The 23,740-nt window shown below is 35.7% G+C and overlaps 1 protein-coding gene across 2 annotated transcripts in view; it reads right to left on the reverse strand.

Moving 5' to 3' along the window:
* The window catches only part of LOC110100851 (cation-chloride cotransporter 1), a 66,810-nt gene that overhangs the window by 20,067 nt on the left and 23,003 nt on the right, over positions 1-23,740 (reverse strand). For both annotated transcript variants that reach the window (XM_020828544.2, XM_020828546.2), the window contains 3 exons: positions 8,597-8,711; positions 7,389-7,489; positions 4,315-4,376 (listed from right to left, as the gene is read on the reverse strand). In XM_020828544.2, coding sequence (XP_020684203.1) covers positions 4,315-4,376; positions 7,389-7,489; positions 8,597-8,711 — 278 coding nt within the window. The remainder of the gene's footprint in view (positions 1-4,314; positions 4,377-7,388; positions 7,490-8,596; positions 8,712-23,740) is intronic.

Below are 23,740 nucleotides of genomic sequence, written 5' to 3' on the forward strand. Positions count from 1 at the left end.
TCAACCAAGGCGAGGCAAGCCTAAACCAAGGTGAGGCGCAAGCCTCATAAAAAAACTTGAGGCGTAAGCGTCGAGGCGTTTTTTACTGGAATTGCGCAAAGGCGGGCCTCAATGCGAGCCTCACATTGCGCAATTTTAAACCATGAATAGAATTAGGGAATACATTCTTGGAAAGACCGTCACTATTTGGGATAGGCTTTACATCTATTAGAAAGCTCAAATTATTGGGCATGTGACTTATGTTTATTAAAAGACCCATAACAAAGACTTACAACCTCGAAGACAAGAAAATCTAATGATGGGTCTTATAGCCTTACCATATACTCATATAGGCAAGGTGACCTGAATTTAGGTTGAATTTAATTGACTTGAGGTATTTGTGTCCGCTTAATTCATTTGGTTGAAGTGGAACTTATGTTCTTGACTAACATTTGATGTTTAAAATTAACTTAATTTAAAATTTGAGACATATTAAAGATAGAAATAGAACTCGGGTCTTTGACCAATCTGCTTGATCAACCAAGCAGACATTGAATGTATTTGAATCAACAAGCATTTTAGTAATTTAGGCATTAAGATGTTTTTAGAAGATTTTGCTACCCTAAAAGGCATTATAGACATTTCAGATTAGCCAGGGGTCTATTAGAACCCATGGCATAAGTTTTATTAGATAATTTCAAGCGTATTTAATACATTCCCATTTTGTGTTGACATACACACCAAGGCACTTGAAGATATACATGCAAGCCATTTATAGTCATGTATTTATTTAATAGCCTCTCCCAATTATTCAAACACATCGTAGAAGGGTTTGCTTTTTTTACATACTTTTTGAAATATTACTATATTAGCATGCTTTTCAAAATGCAAGTATGGTTATCAATGTATCAACATGGATATTTATGTCAATGCACAATTTAAATACATATTACTTGAATTATTGACGTAATCAAAAGTTAAATCCCTTTGTATTTAAGACCAAGGATCAAAAAATTTATATCTCATTAATTAGCAATTTAATAAATGTTTTGAAACACCATATCAAAATAACTGATTTAAATATCAACGAAAATGTGGATAAAACAAACCTTACCTGCATAGAGAAAACCACTCCTGAATCCTCTCATTTACACATCAAGGAGAACTAAGGGAATGAATCGGCTTTTCTTGAACGATCAAATTTCTAAAGTAATTGCTAATGACTCCATAACACACAAAACGTGAAAGAGATATATGATTAGGTTGTGAAATTAGAAGGCTATTGATGGGGACATCAGATTTCGACATGTGTACCATCGCCCGAGACACAGATCGACGGCCACGATGATCTGGATTTTCTTCATTTTATGTAGTAGTTTAATTTTATTTTATGTTTTTTTCGTTTTTGTCCTTATGGGTATTTGGTCGCTATTGTAGCCCGAGGGGCATTTTAGTCTTTTGCTTTCTTTGTCATTGTGAGGCCTATTTATATGGCCGTTTTCTTATGTAATAGTTTTTAATTTTTGATGAAATGAAAATTACTACTTGTTCTCTTTGTGAGTTCCTCCCTCCAAGATCTCTTAGTGAGTTCGTCGGAGAAGACTAGATCTCTTTGTGAGTTCTAGTTTTTGTGCTAGCTAATCTTGTGGAAATTCAACGAGAAGACATTTGAGGTTAGTAAATTCGTAGTCGTCAAATCCCCAGAAAATTCCATCTCTTTTTCCCCCTTGCCCTTGCCGCCGCCTGCTCCAAGAAGCCCTAAGCCGCCGGCCACCTTGCCCCCCCCCCCGCCGGCCAACCCAAGCCGCCGGCCGTCCCTCCCTACCGCTCCCACGGCCGCCCACATCAGCCCACCCGTCCACCTGTTTTCAAAATTTGAAATCCCAGGCCCAATGCTTTAATTTCTTTCCTATTCTACCTCTCATTCTATTAGGAATTTTGGCCTGTTTTATTTCTTTGCATTTAACGGGAAGTTTCCAACGGCTAGAAGCTAAAGCCATTTAGGAAATCTTTCTGTAGAGTAAATCTGAGAATTGATTCTCAGATTTATTAATTCCGTAAGTTTCTCAAGAGAGGCCACGTCACTATTTTGGTTGCTCTCATCTCTCCATGGGGCCGGCCACCTTCTCCTCTTTTATCTCTCCAATCCCCACCAATCAATACTCAAATATCTCCTAAATCCCTCCCCATCTCTCACGGGATTTCAGTTTTATTTCAAATTTCAAACCTGAGATTTGAAACAAATCTTCCCTGTCTCCTCTAAATTAAAATCTGAAATCAGATTCAGCTTTCTTCCCTCCCACTAAATAACATCTATTTTCCTTCTCCCTCCACCACCCCAAGACCTGCCACCTCCTATTCCCTCTCGGGTACTCCTTCAACCCTAGGCAAGAATGCATGGCCGACCCCGAATTTGAATGGGGACTTGTGTTCGACGCCCACGGTAATCTCGACATCCGGCAATCGCCTTTCTTCGACGCGGGATTTGATTCCGACGACGACACCGTTGGAGCTTACTTGGACCGGATCCTCCCGACTCTCATACACGTCATCGACAAACAACGTCCAGACTCCGAGTGGATCATTGACGTCCGCCCACCCGCTCCTCCAAATTCGGCTTCTTCTCCGGCGACGAGTCCTCTCGGAATCACTTGTCTACTAGTGGCATCGCTAAGTCTACTTACGATTCTCCTCCGCTAGCCACCACTTTCAAAACGAGTGAAAAACTTCAAGGTGAATGATCTAAGTATTAAATTTGGGGCTTTGTTATTCGTAGCTATTGCATTACTTAAATTCTCGGTGATATTTTGAAAAGCTCCTCTAATCTTTACATGTAATTTATTGTCATTGCTTAATCTATCAATGTCTTATTCTTAAACTCAACTTGAGCAAACAAAGAGTTTTGGTAGCAAGGTAAAAGTCATTACTTCTATTAATTTTTCAAGTGTAATTCTTGATTCACCGCATGTTGTTTTACATCAGCTATAGTAAGTGTCTAGAAAAGAGCACACAGTGCGTTACGGGTAAGGATGACACCGGACTAAAAGATGACCGAGAGAGGTGAGCAAGTGCAAGAAATGAGATAATGGGAGATGTGCGCTAGAAATACTAAGACATGGAATTAGAAGAAAAGATTGTTTGCAAGTGGGGGATCATCCACAATAACATATGAGAGTGAAATTTGTGGCTTTTGTGAGCCCTTTTTTTTAATAAACATGCTACAACTTCATTGCATGCCGGCTAAAATTGAAGTTGCCCGAAGAATAACACTCAAGCAGACTTAAAACAGAGGACTTCAAATTCAACAATTAATCCAATAGCAACACTAATGAAACAAACAACTTGGGCATAATAAGATGAGAGATTACCTATACTAAGAGTATCATGAAAAAAGGCAACATGTCTCATTCCCATAGGCACATCATCATAGACATGTTCCAAAAATACTATAATTAAAAAGAAGGCAAACTATGAAACAAAAATAAACTTGATCAAATGAATATTTATTGACAAACAGTTTCTACAAATATAAACTTGAAAATCTCCTTAAAAAATTTATCAATATCGAACAACAACGATACTAAGAAATAGTCCATCTTTAAGAGGATCTTGGGACTTCAGCTTAAGATGTCATCACGCCATTAAGCAAATTCAACATCTTGTATCTCTAGCGGAGGAACAAAATAATTAAATGAAATAATCTTAACATCAAGCATGATCTCAAGCTCCAGCTTAATTACTAGCCCAGCTTGGCACCTATATCAGATATGGGGAAGGACTCTTTAATGATTATGTAACTTGAGGAATGGGTATAAAATACAAGGAGAGAGAAAGAAAGGAAGAAAGAAAGCAACCCTAAGAGAATGAGAAAAAGAGAACACATCCCACGAGGAGATGAGCTTTCAAGCAAACATGTTTTTCACTCGATAACCTTCAATTAATGCGCATTGTCGTTAGGCAACCTTTATATAGAAGAGAGCCCTGAGTACATACAGAAATTGCTTAAGACTAATACAATAATATTTCCTATTAAAAAAAATATTAGGAGCTTTTCCCATATTGATGGAAGATTGTTTCCTTATTATATACTTAAAATATGAAGCATAATTAAAACACGCTAAACTATAGGCACGGCAATGATATTTATTGAGAAGAAATGACAATTGTAATAGTCCTGCATTAATAATTCAGAGAGTTGCATTTTATTTGCAAATCAAGTAAGCAAAATTGTTCATTTCTATTAAATCAAAAATATCATATCAAGGTTATATATCCTGGAACACCCAATAATTAGTATTGCAGAATAAAATGAGGAGCAGATCTAAAAAAAATTACCTCTGAAAAATCCAGCACTTGGCACAGCATCTAAGAATGTTTCAACAGCTCCGAGTACATAACTGGAAAGAGCAACAGAACATACATCTATGTCAAGCAAAAAAAAGTACCAGTGTTCCAGAAGCAATTATAGCTTCCATGAGGATCTGGCAATCCACAAAGAAGGTGATATATAGAACAAAGGCCTAAAAAACCAGCATGAAGATATCACCTTATAATTTGCTTATCCCTTGATGGACACTAGATTTCTTCAGATGCTACAGAAGCTTCCTAACAGTCTAAGCAAGTTCTGCAAGTAGGGCATTATTTTGTAAGGTTGCCAAAAATTAATTATAGGTTTTTTAGCATAATTTAATTTAATTCAAATTTTAATTATATGTATATATAATGGCTCTTCCTCACAAATCCTCGTTACTCATACATAATGAATTTTCATATCACTTTAGGGCATATATATCTAATATTTTGTGATTTTTTCTCATGTGAAGATCTAGACAATATGGGTGTCGTGTCCAGGCATTTACAACATTTTGAATGTGCTAACACAAGTCCCTGGCAATTAAGTGCTTTCATCATAGACGATGCACTCCAGACTAGTCTTACACGACAGCGTGTTCATTGTTCATCATTTTTATCATATTTGATCACATTATGGGACATTTATAGAAGTCTACATAATATTATGATTATAATTGTTATTGAAATGAAAAGCCTAGTTTTATAATTTCTTTATAGTTTAAATATGATGATTACATTGCATATTATTATTATTATTATTATTTAAGTTATTGTAGTATAGAATTGTGATATATGCAATGAGTTATATATTTATGTCAACCGCATCAGTTGATCAAGTTTTCTAAAAATTCTTTGATAGAGTAAATGAATGGATGATAGAAGGGGTTTTATTTACAATATCTGAGAAACATGAAATGTTCGGTACTTGTAAAGTTATGATAGATGAATAGAGTAATTTAAATATTTTCCCTCCAAATATTTATATGTATTTTTCAGGATCTATGTGAACATCATGATGATAAATAATTTTTTTTTTATTTAGTGACTCTTTTATGATATTGGAAGTCTTATGTAAAGAAAAGCAATTGTTTTAGACGGTTTTATTTTTTATCAATAGAAAGCTTTAAACTTTCATCCTACCATCAGCTCCCACCTCACTAGTCCGAGCACCTAAGTTGAGTCGTGGCAAGGCATGACAAGCTACAACATCACCTCTTGGCACCAAGTCCAAGTGCCTACTCTTAACCTATGGGGTCACTTGGAGGCCAAGTCAAGTTCAACAATTACTAGTGCCAAATACCTCACCGACAATGAGTTAATTCATGTCATTTCATTGTGATCTTAGACTGGTCAATTTAGACAGAATGACCATTATTGGTATCGATGGCTTGAATTGATCAAGTTCTTGGGATTATTGATTCCCTGCATATGTCCTCCCTCTTTTGGTGGATTCAAGTTCCCTTTTCCTAGTTTAAATTAACGAGCTTTCCATTTTTTTATCTAGCTTGAATAGCAGTCACATATTCTTAAAAAATAATCAAACTATATCACCAAATTCTTTTTAGATTGTTTATCAACATTAAAAAAAATCATGATTTGATTAAGAAATAAAATCAAAAACTAATTGAAAAACGAACTAAGTTTTTCCACAATGATCTTGTTCAAATGGCATTTACTAGGATGGTTTGAATCCCTAAACTTAAATCTTCTTTCTTCATTTCCACACTGATTTCACTATAATCACAAACTCATATTTTTCAATTTTTGTAAGCTCTATGATCTAATAATTTTGATCCTCTTCTTTATTTATAAGGTTACAGATCATCCTCTCTAGTACATATCTTTTGAAATTCTTTTTTGTGTACATGTTATACTCAACTTTTTCGTATATAGCACAATGTCTCATGAATTATACTACTTCGTTATTTTGATGAGATTCGCATGCATACAATGGTATGCATGCGTACAGAACTCTGAACTCAATTTTATTCAAATTTAAATAAAAAATATCATGAAAAGACACATTATTTATCTATGGCGACTAGTTTTAAGAAGTAATATTTATAAATGCTAGATAAACTATAAGATTGGAGAATTCTTCCATGGTATATATATATATAAAACAGGCATCAAAATCTTAAGCACTATAGAAATGCCTAGGGCATAAAAAAGTCGATTCACAACAAACTCAAATTGGACTCGTCACTCAAAAATGTAGCTCAAACTCAAGCTCGAGCTTAACTCGCCCAATCTTTCTCAAGCTTGAGAGCTCAACCCAAGAGCTCTCTGGAGAAGCATCGCCAAAGGAAGTTGGGCGGAAACTCATTGGAGAAGGCATCTACGAGACCAACAGTTAGACTCTTAAGAAGAATAGGAAGCTACAAGATGGTGGATGGAGATCACTGGAGGAGGAACGACGCTCTTCTCAAAGAAGGGGAGGAGAAATAAGTGTTGAACCATAGGGTTCGGAAGTCAAAAATAAAAATAAGTTCATAAAAAAAGAAACCAATGTTGTACAGCTGCATTGATACATGTTTACTTATGGAATTACTGTGGTGATACTTTTCGTTGTTCCATTGAATGGAGTCCCATTTGTTAATACAAGAAAATTTTCTAGCAGCTTTTTATTTCTTTGCAAGATTCTAAATATCTACTTTATTCAAGCCGGATCGTGAGTCTACGAGCCGAGTTTCGTCAAGCTTGAACTCAAGCTCATTTAATATATGAGCTTGAGTTTGAGCTCGAGCTCCAGCTTGTGGCTCAATAAGTTCAATTTGCAAGCTCATTAGCAAGCCATGTTCAGCTGGCTCACCAGCCAGCTCGGCACATTTACAACCCTAGAAATGCCACATTAATTCAAGAAATTTAGGCGTTCATGACTCAATGATGCATTTCAACCCATTTTATGAGTTCTTCTCTAGAAAACACCAGGCATGCTAAGCTAAGGAACTGAACTGCATAAAGGTTTGCTCTACCAGATTTCTCAATGTGCAGGAACAAAACAAAAAATTGAAAAATGAGCAGAACATTATACAAGACAATATTAAAACACGTACAGTGCTCCAGCAACAGCATTCCCAAGGAAGAAGCATAAACCAATACTGACACCAACTTCTGGACCAAGGGCTCGACCAATAAGATAATATGGTCCCCCACCCTATCATCAAACAAAAAATATGAACAAGACAGCACATATTGAAGCATATAAAAAGCATTCACCTTTATAAATGAGCACTTTGACAATTGTTAATAATTAAGTACAAAATGTAATAATGATAAATTCAAGAATGTGTGCACCAAGCAAGATAATACCTTTACATTATTGGAATGCATTTAGCCAAAAATTTAAGTAATTCTAAAAAAATTTGATGCTAGTGACAATTCCTTTAACAATAATCATGTTAAAGCCAATTTTTGAGTCAAGAAGTTCCAAAATTAAATGTTCATAGCCAATCTATTTGGCTGAAATCTGAATTAAGTAATCTTAGCTTTGGTGATATGATTTGGACACAATGTGACAGGGACTTTTAATTGCCAACTTTTAGGATGGCTTGAAAGAGTTTAAAGTTTTATGATAGCTCCATCACAATTCAATATACAAAAAATCTCTAACATTTAATTTATACAAATCAAACAGATGATGTTTCCAATCCAAAAATCCTAATGTAATATTCAATGTCCTATCTATCAATTTGTTCATCATAAAGATGATTAATCATGATATATTTTAGAATTTATAGATTAAGAAAATAAAACTGCAAAAATGTCCTAACTATAAAAGGTATATCCTGGATGGTCAATCTAAAAGCGGCTCCACTACCATTAACCAATTCATTCCTCTCCATCACTCCCACCATTAAAATGCACCATGGCACAATAATAATGGTGGCAGGCAAACTCATTTTGAGAAATTTTTCCAGAATGGCATATATAGCAAAGTAGCTCCAGTAGGCATCCATCTAACCTCAGCTTATACATGGAATGAAGAGGTTATGAAACCCATGCGTGTGTAAAGCCGGAAGATGGAATCCTCAAAGAAAAATAGACTTAATAAATTGAGGATTCATTAAAGAATGCAGAGCAGATGATGTATCAATTTAAGGTAGGGAGCAAACTTATAGTGAAATCCATAGAAATCAATTGGTTGGACAATAGGTTATTAGATGAGAAGTTGTGAATGCATAAATTTGAGTAAACAGCACATCCGGCATGCACATAATGTCTAATGCATATAAAAAATCACGAAGGAAAAAAGCTAAGATACCTTCATTGCCCCGTTTGTAGCAATTGCACTTAATGATATAGATGTCAAAAAAGTGCAAGCACCACAGAAAGAAACCAGCATAAGCGATTCACCAATGCCACCCATGCCTACAATCCTAAAATGGTAAAGATAAAAATAAAGTGGTTAAGAATATTTATATATTGATAAGTAAAACATTAAAGTTGATCAGCACTTAATATAAAATGTCTAAATACTTACAAAATGGCAAAAGGAATATATATATAGAGAGAGAAAGATAAGGATATATTTTTCTCCTCATAGGAGAATAATTAGCATTCTTTAACCAATAAAAAGTTGATATTATGGGCTTCAAATGCAAAATAAAAAACTCCCATTCCCTTTTAACATCTAAAAATAGTGGCATGCATCAAGAATTTTAAGATTATTTGTTCATCCGCCGGATGCATCAAAAATTTCACATGGATGACTCACATGCCACAAGAAGAAAATTGTAATTTCAAATTGTATAAAGTGTCAAATAGCTTAGAATGAAATATATTGGTTAATGACAATCTCGTGCATGTATTGGATGATTTAATTGATGAAATACAATAGTAATACTAGTTTAGGACTTCCACGTGACAACTGAAAATTTATAAATTTTTTCACACACTTAATGAGGTTAAATCATCACAAGAATAGATGAAACATGATATCCTCTATGATAAGCATTATTTATGATCCTATTTAAAAAAATCGCATTATTATCTTAATTTTAGGGCAAAGATAATTTACAATGTTAATACCCATATTTCTTCTTGCATGTCACACCTAAAATTCAACTTTTCAAATTAATTTAAGTATTTGCTAACTATTGCACGATTTCGGCAAGGTTTTGAGGATCCATCGGGTAAGGCATGATTCTGAGCTTCTCTCTTTTTTTTTTTTCCCTTGGGTATAACATACAGGTCAACACTATTCAATATATTTTACCTCAGATTCATCAATTATTTAACCATTCTAGATATAAAAAAAGTATATTGATGTCTCTCTGTCAATCTAGCTTTCACATCAACCAAAATTCTAATAGGATGTTCTGCAAAATGGTCTATGTTACGCTTAAATCCTAGAAAAAATCTTTATCAACACTAACCAATTTAAACTTTGCATATTTAGCACATTCTCAGTACCCATAGAATATCTAATCAAAGAGAACCTCAAATTCAAATATCCAATCAATAAAAAATAAAATAAAGTAATTTATTCCAACAAAAGTGGAAGCATTGATATTTACTTCATATCTATTAATTCATATTCAACATGATGCCTATTGTCTTCTCATCGAGATCATCACTAGAATAATAATCTTGAAGGTGTCAAGGGCCTCTTGGATCTCAACTTTATTTACTCTCCTAATAATCTCTATGATCCATACGATCTCTAGGATTCCTAGTCAGCTCAAGTTAAGTATGATGGTCATATGAACCAAATGTAAGGACATTTCTAGCCACTTCAGAACAAGAAGTATCACTACTTATACAATTGTATGTCCTAAGGGGAACATCATCAAGAACTTCTACTGTCATTTAAGGCGTTCAGAGGAGGTGAATATCTCCTCCATGAGATGCACTCCATATGGGTTCAACACGCAAGGCTATAATTTTACATTGTTTACACTATGCTCAAGTAACTCCTCATGTTTAAATAATATTTCGTATTTACCTCTTAATGCATCAAAAGTCACAGTAATATGTGTGCAAAAGAAACCACATCTAAAAAGATAATCCTATATGGGAGAAGGTAGTAATACAAAGTAGCGAACGTAATACCCAATTTTCATAAGGTAAAAGTAAAAAAATTTCTTAGACTCGACTTCACTTCACACATGCATTTTATAGATGGACAAGCTCTCCTTCTTTGCGCATAAGTCAAAGTAGGGATTTCCATGATTTCTTGCCTTAGATTTACTTATCTATACTATATCTGACCAACTGCACATCCTACCTCCTCTACGTTCTTGACAGCCCATCTTTTTTATCTCAATAGAGACTTTTAGTGCCATGTTTCGGTCCTCATCCCCATTCCTTAGTCGTAAAAATATGTGCCCATGAAATGGGGATTAAGTGGAACAAAATTGGCCGAATGTTAAAGTCATGGAAACACTTGATTCTTCAATTTTTTTGGCCTTAGCTCCATGCAATAATATGCTGCTGTTGAAACATGGAAGATATGAAATCTTAGAACACTAAAATTATACCTCAAAATATTGACTTTCACAAAAATCATTTAAAAAAAAAAATATTTCATTGGGTTATATTCATCAAATGGAACATTTTGATATAAAAAAGTAAATGCTAAGAAAGTTATAGCATTAATTTTGATTTTAATAAAAATTTCCTAAAGTTTTTTTTTTTTTTAATATTAATGTTCATCCATTAAATCTATAGTAGTAGAGCTAGGAAAAATCAGTATTTCACTTAGGGAAACATCTATTACCTATTGTTAAAGGTAGATTAGGTAAAATGCATTAAATAGTAATTCCCTTCCATGCTTTGTCGAGCATTCACATCACAAGGAACTCTCAGTTTAGGGCCATTTTTAGTGCCAAGAGGTCTCGGGTTGGTGTAGAAGCAAGAGAAGGTCCAAAGGATGGAAGGGGAAGAAGTAAGAGAAGGTCAAGAGGATGTAAGGGGCAGAACGGGTAGGAGAAGGAGAAAGAGAAGAAGAAGGAGATGGAAGAAGAGAAAACAGAAAAAGGAGGAGAAAGAGGGGAAAGAAGAAAAACAGGAAGAAGAGGGAATTAGGGAAGGAAAAGAAAAGAGGCAAGAAATTGGTTTGCATTATATATATTCAATTTTTGTAAAGATCCTAATTTAAATAATATTCAATTGTGGTTTAAGATTCACGTATTGTATTAAGAAGAGGAAGTTTTGACATAAAACGTTAATTTGAAATAAATTGAGCTATATTTATTTTGATTATGATAGAAATTATAGAAATTGAGAAGTTTGAGTTTGTATGTGATCTGCAAGCATAAGAGGTTGCGAGTTGTCAAATTTGGAGATGCAACTCATTATGATGGTAAGATCTTCAATCTTCTATTTCAGGAAGTAAGTTCTTTAGTCTTTTGCATGTACATTTGCACCTGAATTACAGTTAGATGCGCAATGCATTAGAAATTCTTCATATTGTTGAATGTACATTCACAAAATATTATTCAGTTATAAATGACACTGTATAAATTTTAATGATTCAAACTCAAAATAAATATGATGGGGACATCAGTTGGAAAGTCTACCGTCGACGTGGCCGTAAATCAACGGCCACGATTTATCCGATGTACTTTTGATATTTTTAATGTCTACTTATTGATGTATCTTTTTTATTTCAGCATTTTTCCCTTTTTACCCTTGCTTGAGGGATCGAGCCATGTAACCCCTTGGGCGTATTTGAGTCCTTTTGTTTTAAGTCATTGTAGAGGCTATTTAAGGCCTTCATCTTGTTCTTTTGAGGGATGAATGATAATCAAAGAAATTTCCTGCACTTGTGTTCTTGAGGCTTAGGTAAGAGCTTGAGAAAGAATTTGAGAGTTTGATGGAGCCTAGGAGAGGCCACCCGTCGTACCCAACAGTCACCACCGGTGGCTCTTGGTTCTCCACCTTTCCTTCTTCCCTTCTACTCCACTTCCACCGCCAGCCATCCCCACCACCAACCTCCACCCCATAACCCCTCCTACCAAAGCTCACCTCAACCCTAACCACCAATCCAATCCCTTTTCTCCATTAGCTCCTCCACCCGCCCCACCCAAGCCAAGCCCCACCGCTGGCCACCCTTGTTTGTCTCCATGAATGAGGAGTCAATGCCACCTTAATGGTTACCTAAAGAGTTCAAATAATTTGGGAAATTATTTTCATCATTTGAAATTCAAATTTTGAATTTCAAATAGTTTCCTAAATTAGAAAGCTATTTTAGGAAAGTATTGAATCTCATTCACGATCTAATTCAAATTTAATTTGGGTGGAATTTTTCTTCTCCTAAATTAAAGAGACCAATTAGGAATGGGATTTAAATTTCTCCACAAAACCCCCTCTCCCCCTCTCTCCATGCCGCCGGCCCCTTACATGGGCTCCACCCCTTTAATGCTACATTAATGCTCTTAATTGCTTGTGTTTTGAAATCAAAATTCAAAGTGTTTTCCCTCCAATTCTACTCAAAACCTGAAAATAATTTCAGATTTGGAGATTAGAATATTCCCACCTTCCCTCAACCTAGTTCTTCCCAAACTCTAATCCTTTTTTTCCCCTACAAACCGCCAGCCTCTCTTCCCACCACCAACTCTCTCCACTTTCCTCTATTAGGCTCTCTCTTTCTCTTGTTTATGATGTATGACCAATCCAGAACTTGATTTCGGTCTTGCGTAAGACGACTACATCATCGTGGATCCTCTCAAATCGTCGTTATTTAACTAATCTACGCCTTGACGGATTCATAGGAAAATCTGTCGACCACATAAGATTCACTACGCCTGAGGGTATGGAGGAACCACTAGTGAATGTCACATAGCTTATCAAGACGGGTTCTCCTTAAAGGTGATCATCTTCCTTGACTCGTGTATTTTCATATTCTATCTACTTCGTAGAGAGATTATTCAAAGCAAGAGATTGTGTTCCATCATCGTCATCCATTAGTAAGCGTAGGATTATTGTTTCGTTGCTATTATATCTCTTTGTTAGATCAAGGCTATGTTGAAAGCTATTTTGTATGCATTACTTTGGATATTCCTAAATGTTTTGATTTCGTCTAGTCTCTTGCGTAACTTAGCCTAAATGGAAGAGACCGCTTATTAGTTTTATTTTGATATTTTAATCGCTAATAACTAAAATCCAAAATTGCTCTTTGATTATTTTGTGCAAGTTTCCTGTTTAGCATCTAGTCCTGCATCAAAATATTTTGGGATTATGTAAATTGTTTGCTATTTGATAGTAGTTTTTTTAAAAGGAAAAATGTGTTATTTAAAATCTTCCTTTTTTGAACAAGCACTAGTCCACATGCTTATGATGCACTGGATTATTTGTCTATTTTAAACTAATGCATGACAAATTTAACTAAAAGTTGAAGTATTTGATCATAATCCACTAAAACCTGAGGAATGTCATATTACATGAAAGGTGACAATAATATGTTCATGATACCTATGCAAGTGGGGCTAGAAAAACCCCAATGGAGGCAACAAAGGACCTCAATGTAGTTCAATAGCGATAATGTTTGATGATTTTTCGAACCAAGATATTTGGACATAACACATTCTTAGGCTAAAGACAAAATGAAACATGAAAAAGAAGATAATTAAGCAAATGAACTTTAAAATGATTACATTCAAGATTAAATATTTAAATCATTAATTAACATGATATTGTTCTACCTATAATATTGTGATAGGCATTCCATTATTACTTTTCAACCAAGCATAAATAAAAAAACAAACAAACAAAACAACATCAAGCCTTTATCCCACTACGTGGGGTCGGCTACATGAATCTTTTTTCTCAATTGTGTTCTGTTAAGAGTCAAATTCTCATTTAAATCTAATAAAGAAAGGTCATTTTTAATATATTCTAACCAAGTGTTTTTAGGACTACCTCTACTTTGCTTAACATAAGTCAAATCTAATACATCGACTTTCCTAATCGGGTCATCGGAAGGTTGTCGTTTTATGTGACCAAACCATCTAAGGCGACTCTCTCTAATCTTATCTTCCACTAGAGCTACTCCAACCTTTCCACATATATGCTCATTTTATATCTTGTCTCTAAGAGTCAAGGCACTCATCAACCTGAGCATCCTCATCTCTGCAATACTTAACTTAATATTATGTTTCTCTTTTAATGGCCAACATTCAGCACCATAAAGCATTGCAGCTCTCACCACCGTGTTATAGAATTTCACTAAAGTTTGAGAGGGACTTTCTATCACACAACAAGCCTGATGAATTCCTCCAATTCAACCATCAAACTTGAATTATACTAATAATAACCCCATCTATTTCACCATCACTCTGAAAAATAGACCCAATATACCTAAAATGTGCAATCTTATTAATGACTTATCATCCAAAGTAATAATCTCCCCACTAGATCTATTACATTCCATATATTCAATTTTAGATCTACTCAAACAAAAACCTTTAGACTCTAAGGTTGACCTCAATAATTTAAGTTTACCTTCAACTCCCTCTCTAGTCTAATCAACAAGAAGAATATCATCAACAAAAAGCATACAGTAGGGTACAACCTATTGCAAATGTCTAGTGAGAACATCCATGACTAAAGCAAAAAGATATGGGCTTAAGGATGATCCTTGATGTAATCAAACTCAAAACCACCTTGAGTTAGAACACAATAGCTCCTGCATACATATCCTTAATGACTTGAATATAAGCATTATTAACCCCTTTCTTTTCTGAACTTTCATAGCACTTCTCTTGAAACTTTATCATATGTTTTCTCTAAATCACTAAATATCATATGTAGATCCTCCTTATTCTCTCTTTACTTCTCCATCAAACCTCTCAAATAAATGTAAAGAATATAAGTTTTAATGTGGGTAATGTAAAAATGCTTAGTTTATGATTATGTTCAATTATAACTTCATACATGTTCACTATTTTGAGCATTTGAATTATATATAAGAATTGTATATCTTTTTTAGCCATATAGCTCACGAAACTTTTATTCTAGAATTTTTATAGGAAAGAGTAAGGCTAAGTAGAATTAGGTCAATTTATAGCCATATTTTATTGTATAGCAGTTGTTAGATAAGTGGGATTAATTATATGAATGTTTTGGGGTTTGTTATTGTGTGTGTGTGTATATATATATATATACTGTTATGCTATATATATATATATATATATATCTTATAAACTATGAATGCTTTGATTTATGAATGTTTTAGGAATATTAATGAATTGTTTAATTTTCTCTATTCATCCCACGTCGACTAGAAAGAGGTCTAGCGTGGAGCATGAAAACAGCATCACAATGAATTGCTCCAAAAATTAGGTGGTTTGGCACTATCAAACAATTGCATCAATTGCTTTCAATAAAAGGAGGAAAGAGGAACGATTGTGTAAGAGAAGAATAAAATACGAATAGAGCTTTCTTGAAGATGATTTCAATAACGAGGAGAATCTAACTATAAAAGTTGAGTCAAACCGAACCGGACTTAAAGCCTAATGAATTTAAAAACAAAAGATCACATATGATACTCTTTAAAAAGTACTGTGAGGTGCTACAAAATTCATGCTAGAGCCACACCACTCCACACTAGTGAAGCATTTCCTCATTGCAGTGAAGTGCTATGCTCTGGAAGCACACTTTAAGTGAACTATTAATCATACATACTTCAAATCTTCAATGAATGTTAAGGTTGATAGTTTATTTCATTCAAAAGAATCAATATTTTTTAATGCATTTGTTTATGCATAAGAATTTCATAATGACTTCGAATTTGAGACTCCATCATAAAATAAACATATGATTATTAAAAAGGTCCAATCAACAATCACATGCAAGATTAAAAATGAGAACACAAATATCCTCCGAAGCTTTATATGTATTATTGATGAAGGCAAGGGGGGGTCAAAACAAAATGAAAATTTTGTTCTTTGGGCTGCTTATTGTCTCACAGTTTGGTCCTTGGCTGCTTTGGTTTTGAACTGAAATTTTGGGAATTAAGTGGTTCTAGCTCATAAATATTTGAGCTGATGTTTTAGCTCATTAATGGAGTGATTTCTATGCCTCTTTCCTACCTCTCCTCTCTATAGCTTGCGAGCTATACTTCGTCTAGTCTTCTAACCTCTTTCTTCTATCTGCAAGCGACCACCCCACCTATATCCTTCTTCTCAACAAATGAAATGCAACTTTAGGTGTCTTTATTTTGTGTTTGTAAGTGTCAAGAGTTGTAAGTGTCATTTTTATATTATAAAAGTGGCTTTTTGAGTATTTTGTGTATTTTCTATTTCCTAGGAAGGTTTAGTTTTTGAGTATTTTATGTATTTTCTTTTATCCTAAGAAGAGTTTCATTTGCTTGCAAAAATTTGGGGCTTTTCCCAAATTTTTGCTTGCATCAATTTGGTATCAGAGCAAGTTAATATATCATAGGTATTGGTGTCAAGTTAGTAATCATGTATGTGAGTGTCATGTGAGTTTTGTTTGTGAGTCATGTTAGTTTTAATTATAAGTTTTTTTGAGTCTTGGTTGTATCCATTAATTGGCCGATCTTGAAGATGTATGCGTACAAGATCCTTTGCCACGTCAGAAAAAGTCTAAAACAACTCATCGGGAGATTACAATTTTCAACCGAAGGAGAATTGATGTAGGCAAGCTTTGGACTGCTTGCTGCCATTTTTGGTTTTCTCCTTGGCTGCCTCTTCCCCTCCTAGTGTCCTTTCGGTTTCTCCCCCTGCCTGCTTTCCCGTGGCTTCTCCTACCCGTTTTATGTGCTAATTTTTGGGAGTTGTTTCTGGACAGAATTTTGGACATCCTTATGCCCTTCCATTTCCCCTCTTTTAATTAGTTTAATTAAGTGATTATGGTAGTTGTTTGGCTCCCCTTTCTCTCCTATAAATATGAAGTGTTTGTCTTGAGGAGAGTTTTTAGAGAGAGATATAATGTGATTTTTGGAGCTTAAAAGTGCGGGTTTATTTGTTGGAAAAGCTTGCGAGCTTGTTCCATCCCTTCTTCTCCTCTCTGTAGCTTGCGAGCTATGTTTCATCTTGGCTTCTAACCTCTTCTTCTCTACATAAGTGATCACCCCACTTGTATCCTTCTTCTCAAGCAATGTTATGAAATGCAACTTTAGGTGTGTGGGTTTGTGTCCAAGTTTGTAAGAGTCTATTATAATATGAAAGTTATTTTTTTAGTATGCATTTTGCCTATTTTGGGGCATTTTATGTATTTTTTTTTATCCTAGGAAGAGTTTCATTTGCTCACAAAAATTTGGGGCTTTTCCCAAATTTTCGCCTTGCATCAATTTGGTATCAGAGCAAGTTGTCGTGTGTCTTGGTGTCATAAATGTGAGTGTCATGTGAGTATGTGGTGTCAAGTGAATCTAAGTTTTTATTGGGTCTTCCTTTATTTTAAGTCAATATGGATAAACATCAAGGGGAAAGCAAGCAAGAAAGTAAGCCAAATGAACTTAAAGAATCTATCCCTAAAAGCCAATGGATCTAGCCTCAAGAAAGTTCTTCAGACCCGATACAGATCAAACTACTCAAGATTCAAGAACAACTGCAATTATATGACGAGAGATTCGAGTCTAAGATGCGTTCACTTCTAGCATAATTTGAATGACAAATGGAAGCCATCAAACGAAAGTATGGCATTCTAATTCAAGAATCTGAAATGCCGGATCTCCAAAATTTTGAAGGCACCTTATCGGGAGATGAGTATTTTCAACCGGAGGAGAATTGATGTAGGCAAGCTTTGGACTACTTGCTACCTTTTTCGGTTTGCTCCTTGGCTACCTCTTCCCCTTCTTGTGTCCCTTCGGTTTCTTCTGTGTTGTTCCCGTGGCTGGCTGCTGGGTGCTGATCCCGAATTCCTGTTTGGGCTTTTCGGTTTCTCCCCATGGCTGCTTTCCTGTGGCTTCTCCTACCCGTTTCTTGTGCTGATTTTTGGGAGTTGTTTCTGAACAGAATTTTGGACATCCTTATGTCCTTCCATTTCCCCTCTTTTAATTATTTTAATTAAGGGATTATGGTAGCTGTTTGGCTCCCCTTTCTCTCCTATAAAAATGAAGTGTTTGTCTTGAGGAGAGTTTTTAGAGAGATATAATGTGATTTTTAGAGCTTAAACATGCGGGTTTATTTGTTGGAAAAGCTTGCGAGCTTGTTCCATCCCTTCTTATCCTCTTTATAGCTTGCAAGCTATGTTTCACCTTGTCTTATAACCTCTTCTTCTCTACACAAGTGACCACCCCACCTGTATCCTTCTTCTCAAGCAATGTTATGAAATGCAACTTTAGGTGTGTGTGTGTTTGTATCCAAGTTTGTAAGAGTCTATTATAATATGAAAGTTGTTTTTTTAGTATGTATTTTGCCTATTTTGGGGTATTTTATGTATTTTCTTTTATCCTATGAAGAGTTTCATTTGCTCGCAAAACTTTGGGGCTTTTCTCAAATTTTTGCTTGCATCAATTTGGTATCAGAGCAAGTTGTCATGTGTGTCTTGGTGTCATAAATGTGAGTGTCATGTGAGTCTGTGGCGTCAAGTGAATCTAAATTTTTATAGGTTCTTCCTTTATTTTAAGTCAATATGGATAACACAAGGGGAAGCAAGCAAGAAAGTAAGACAAATGAACTTAAAGAATCTATCCCTAAAAGCTAATGGATCTCGCCACAAGAAAGTTCTTCAGACCAGATACAGATCGAACTACTCAAGATTCAAGAACAACTGCAATTATGTGACGAGAGATTTGAGTCTAAGATGCGTTCACTTCTAGCATAATTTGAACGACAAATGGAAGCCATCAAACGAAAGTATGACATTCTAATTCAAGAATCTGAAATGTCAGATCTCCAAAATTTTGAAGGCACCTCATCGGGAGATGAGTATTTTCAACCGGAGGAGAATTGATGTAGGCAAGCTTTGGACTACTTGCTGCCTTTTTCGGTTTGCTCCTTGGCTGCCTCTTCCCCTTCTTGTGTCCTTTCGGTTTCTTCTTTGTGTTGTTCCCGTGGCTAGCTGCTGGGTGCTAGTCCCGAATTCCTGTGTGGGCTTTTCAGTTTCTCCCCATGGCTGCTTTCCTGTGGCTTCTCCTACCCGTTTCCTATGCTGATTTTTGGGAGCTGTTTCTGGATAGAATTTTGGACATCCTTATGTCTTTCCATTTCCCCTCTTTTAATTAGTTTAATTAAGTGATTATGGTAGCGGTTTGGCTCCCCTTTCTCTCCTATAAATATGAAGTGTTTGTCTTGAAGAGAGTTTTTAGAGAGAGATATAATGTGATATTTGGAGCTTAAACCTGCGGGTTTATTTGTTGGAAAAGCTTGCGAGCTTGTTCCATCCCTTCTTATCCTCTCTATAGCTTGCGAGTTATGTTTCGTCTTGGCTTCTAACCTCTTTTTCTCTACGCAAGTGACCACCCCACCTGTATCCTTCTTCTCAAGCAATGTTATGAAATGCAACTTTAGGTGTGTGTGTGTGTTTGTGTTCAAGTTTTTAAGAGTCTATTATAATATAAAAGTTCTTTTTTTAGTATGTATTTTGCCTATTTTTGAATATTTTATGTATTTTCTTTTATCCTAGGAAGAGTTTCATTTGCTCGCAAAAATTTGGGGCTTTTCCCAAATTTTTGCTTGCATCGATTATACTAGGAATACTACTTTGGATTCCAAAACTGAAGCGTATTCCCTGCTCATTCATGTTGGCTGTAGAGTAGCATCATCATAGCAAATGTCCTAGTTCTTTCGCTCAGGGAAAAGATGGCGCGTAAGCATGAATCTCACTTTGCAGCCATAGGATTCCATTCACCTTGAGACAGATTCTAATTAACCATATTTTTCATGATGGTGGTATCAGGATTTATTTAGATTTAGGACAATATTTCATATGAGCACAAGTCATGATAGTTAATTATCCCTCCTAATGCGTACAAAAAAAAACTCTCGATTAAGGATGAATTAATATTTAGCCGTGCAACAGTTTTAATTTTTGTTGTGGGGATGGAGGTAAACCCGATCAAGATCTCATGATTCTACCATCCCAAGAATACTATAGGTTTCAGTCTACAAATACTAACAATTATTGATTTAGTGTCCAAGGAATCTAATTAGCAGTCAATGGTTACCTCCTCGCAGGGATCCCGAGTAAACTGAAGTTGATAGATGTTATGATGATTTGATTTAAGTTGAGACTTATGGCTTCGCTTGGAAGTTGCCCGTAGTTTAGATTTAGAGTGGGTCTTACGACTCCGTTTAGGAGTTGCACATACGTTTGAATTTGGGTCAGGGCTTACGGCTTTCATTAAAAGTAGCACGTATAGAGAGTCTTACAGCTTCCCTTGGAAGTAGCTCATATGTTTGTTCAAGAAATGGGTCTTACTGCTTTCGTTGAAAGTATATCGAGGGTTTAAAGGGTTGGGTCTTACTCTTTTCCTTGAAAGTAGCTTGAGGGATTAAAAGATTAGATTTTACTACTTTCATTAAAAGTAGCGCGAGGGTTTAAATGGTTGAGTCTTACTGTTTTCATTGAAAGTAACCTGAGGGTTTAAAAGGTTGGGTCTTATTGCTTTCATTAAAAGTTTCCCAAGGGTGTTTAAATGGTTGGGTCTTACTGATTTCATTGAAAATAGCCCTAGGGTTTAAAAGGTTGGGTTTTACTGCTTTCATTAAAAGTAGCCCGAGGGTTTAAAGGGCTAGATCTTAATGCTTTCATTGAAAGTTGGCTAAGTAGCCCGTAGGTTTAAAAGTTTAGGTCTTACTACTTTCATCAAAAGTAGCCCAGGGTTTCTACTTTGTACAGGTCTTGCGGTTATGTTTGCAAGTGGCCTAGTTGTTTTGGTTTAGGGTTATTCACTTACAAGTTTTTCTAGCATGCGGGTCATATTGCTTCGCTTGGAAGTAGCCTGTGTTTGATTAAGTGTTTAGTATTTCGCTTAGAAGTCTCTCAAATAATAGGTCTTACAACTTCTTTTGAAAGTTGTCTGATTGTTTGAGTATGTCTTATGGTTTCTGTATTTAGAAGTAGCGTAGGGGTTTGGTTGAAGGTTCTTCATTTCTTGTAGAGTTTTCAAAATAGCAGGTCTTACAACTTCCCTTGGAAGATGTCTGGCTATTTTGGTAGGACTTATGACTTCTGTATTTAGAAGTAACATAATGATGGGTCTTATAACCTAGAGCTATAAGCTAAACGTCCCGTATGTGGGATTAGAATTAAGTTACTTTTACCGATAAACTTCCCCTAATGCATTGACTAAAATCGAACTTACGACCTCTATTAAAAGTTGTTGGGTCTTATGGCTTCTATTAGAAGTAACAAGTTTATTTTATAAGTGCGTCTTACTGCTTTCATTGAAAGTAGCCCGTCGATTTCAATTGTAAATAGGTCTTATGGCTCTGCTTAAGAATTGCATGTATGTTTAGATAGATCTTACAGCTTTCCTTTGGAAGTAGCATGGGATTTGCTTTGGGGGTAGAACTTATTGTTTTCATTAAAAGTTGTTTGTAGTTTAGTTTTTAGAGATCTACACCTCACTTGGAAGTTTCTCTAATAGCTTGATTAAAACCGAGTTTTACTGCTTCACTTAGAAGTAGCCCATTAATTTGACTTTAGATCTTGAGGTTTAAGATTTATAATTTATCATCATATACTTAAAACATATGATGGGGGATGAAGATGAGCCTGATCAAGATCTCATAGTTTTGTCGTCACGGGTTATCATGATCCCTGGTTTACTTAGTCAAAGGAGATAGTTGACCCAACCTAACTGAAGAGCTTTGTCAGTAGCCATGGACTGCTTCGTATAAGGGTACCTTGCAGACCTAGGGTGATGTTTGTCTAAGGGGATACATTTAAATTTGTCTTAGCTGACAAAAGGATAATACATCCTATGATTCATTACTAAAGGACTTGAAACAATTAGGAAACATCTGGTTTTGGCCGTGATTTTAATATAGTGATGTCTTTTTGCAACAAAACCACACAATTAGAGGGCACGTGCCACGTTCTTTCTAGCGACAGTTTATTTGAGAACGCATCTTAGTGATACACTTGACACGGCATTCTTCTTTAAAATATTTAAAATTGACCACTCGGTTGAGATTCACTTTTAACACGGACATCTTCGGGGCGATGTTAAAGTCACTATTAAAATATTTGTATTGTTTTTGTAGGAATTTAAGAGGCATTTTAAAAATTTGGAATCCCCTACAAACTAATTCATTTAGATCTATATTGTGCAAGTCAATTTTAAATTTCTAAGCTCGGAGAAAATCCAATAGCCTTCCGGCATCCCCTCTCCGTGAAGGGAGGTTGGGAGGGCACTTGCCCTTTCAAATCCGCCCGGCTGGATAGGATTTGATGGTCGAGGGCTTCGGGATATTGATTGATCCCAACATAAGTCTTTGAGCTTCAATTGTGTGGTCATGGTGCCTATTAATTTAATTTAAAAGTGCTATTTTTTATTTCCCAAAAATCTGACAGCCTTCCGACGTCCCCTCCTAGCATGGAGAGGTTAAGAGGGCACTTGCCCTTTCAAATCCGCTCGATCGGATTAAAATCGACGACCGAAATAATCTACCCCAAAAATTGTTCTTCGACTAAATCGTGTGCAACATGTTTTCTTGTTCAAGTTTCTTGCCAATTGAGATTGCTTTGTGTCTAGACCAACCACCATGATTTGCACAACGCCACAACCTTCAACTTGCTGAATGACATGAGCAAGGGAAACTTTACCTTTGACTAAGCTTTTACTATGACTTTATTTGTCACAATCCTTCCTTCCATATAGAAGACCTGTGTCGCCATATTGTTGAAAAGAAGATCTGATGTGATACCACATGCGAAGGAGCTTCTTAAGAAAATTAAAAGTGATTGACATGGAATTACAATTAAGAGCTTATTGAGATAACAAGTAAAATCATTAAAGGTTCTTAGTTGTTAACTTGCTTAGGCGAAGGAGTACAAGTAGATTAACCAAAAACTCATGGATAACCAAGGATAGTAGCAATACCAAAAGCTATTAATCAACAATCCGTAATTTAATAACGAGAGTTTCACCTTGGGGATTGATCACTCAACTACACTAGGCTTAGCGGGAGAAGATCTTCAGCACACCAAACGATGCCATGAGGAAGGTTGCAACGCCGATGGTCTTGAGCCACGGAAAGGTTGGCGGTGGTGGAGGAGGCACGGACGGATAGCCGATGACGGTCCACGAATAGTCTTCGAATTGCTCGTCGATGACGTCTATGAGCGTGGGAAGAATGCGATTTAAGTAGTCTTCAACCGTGTCGTCGGATCCGAACCCGACGTCGAAGAATGGAGACCGGGTGATACGGATGTCACCGTAGATATCAAACACCAATCCACTATCGATCTCCGGATCCGCCATGCATGCTTGGCGTAGGAGAATCTTTCATGAGAAGAGAGGAAGAACGTGGTGTGGAGAGAGAGAGCACTT

This window comes from Dendrobium catenatum, unplaced genomic scaffold (genome assembly GCF_001605985.2).
Source record: "Dendrobium catenatum unplaced genomic scaffold, ASM160598v2 fragScaff_scaffold_1271, whole genome shotgun sequence".
In the NCBI taxonomy this organism is placed as follows: Eukaryota; Viridiplantae; Streptophyta; class Magnoliopsida; order Asparagales; family Orchidaceae; genus Dendrobium; species Dendrobium catenatum.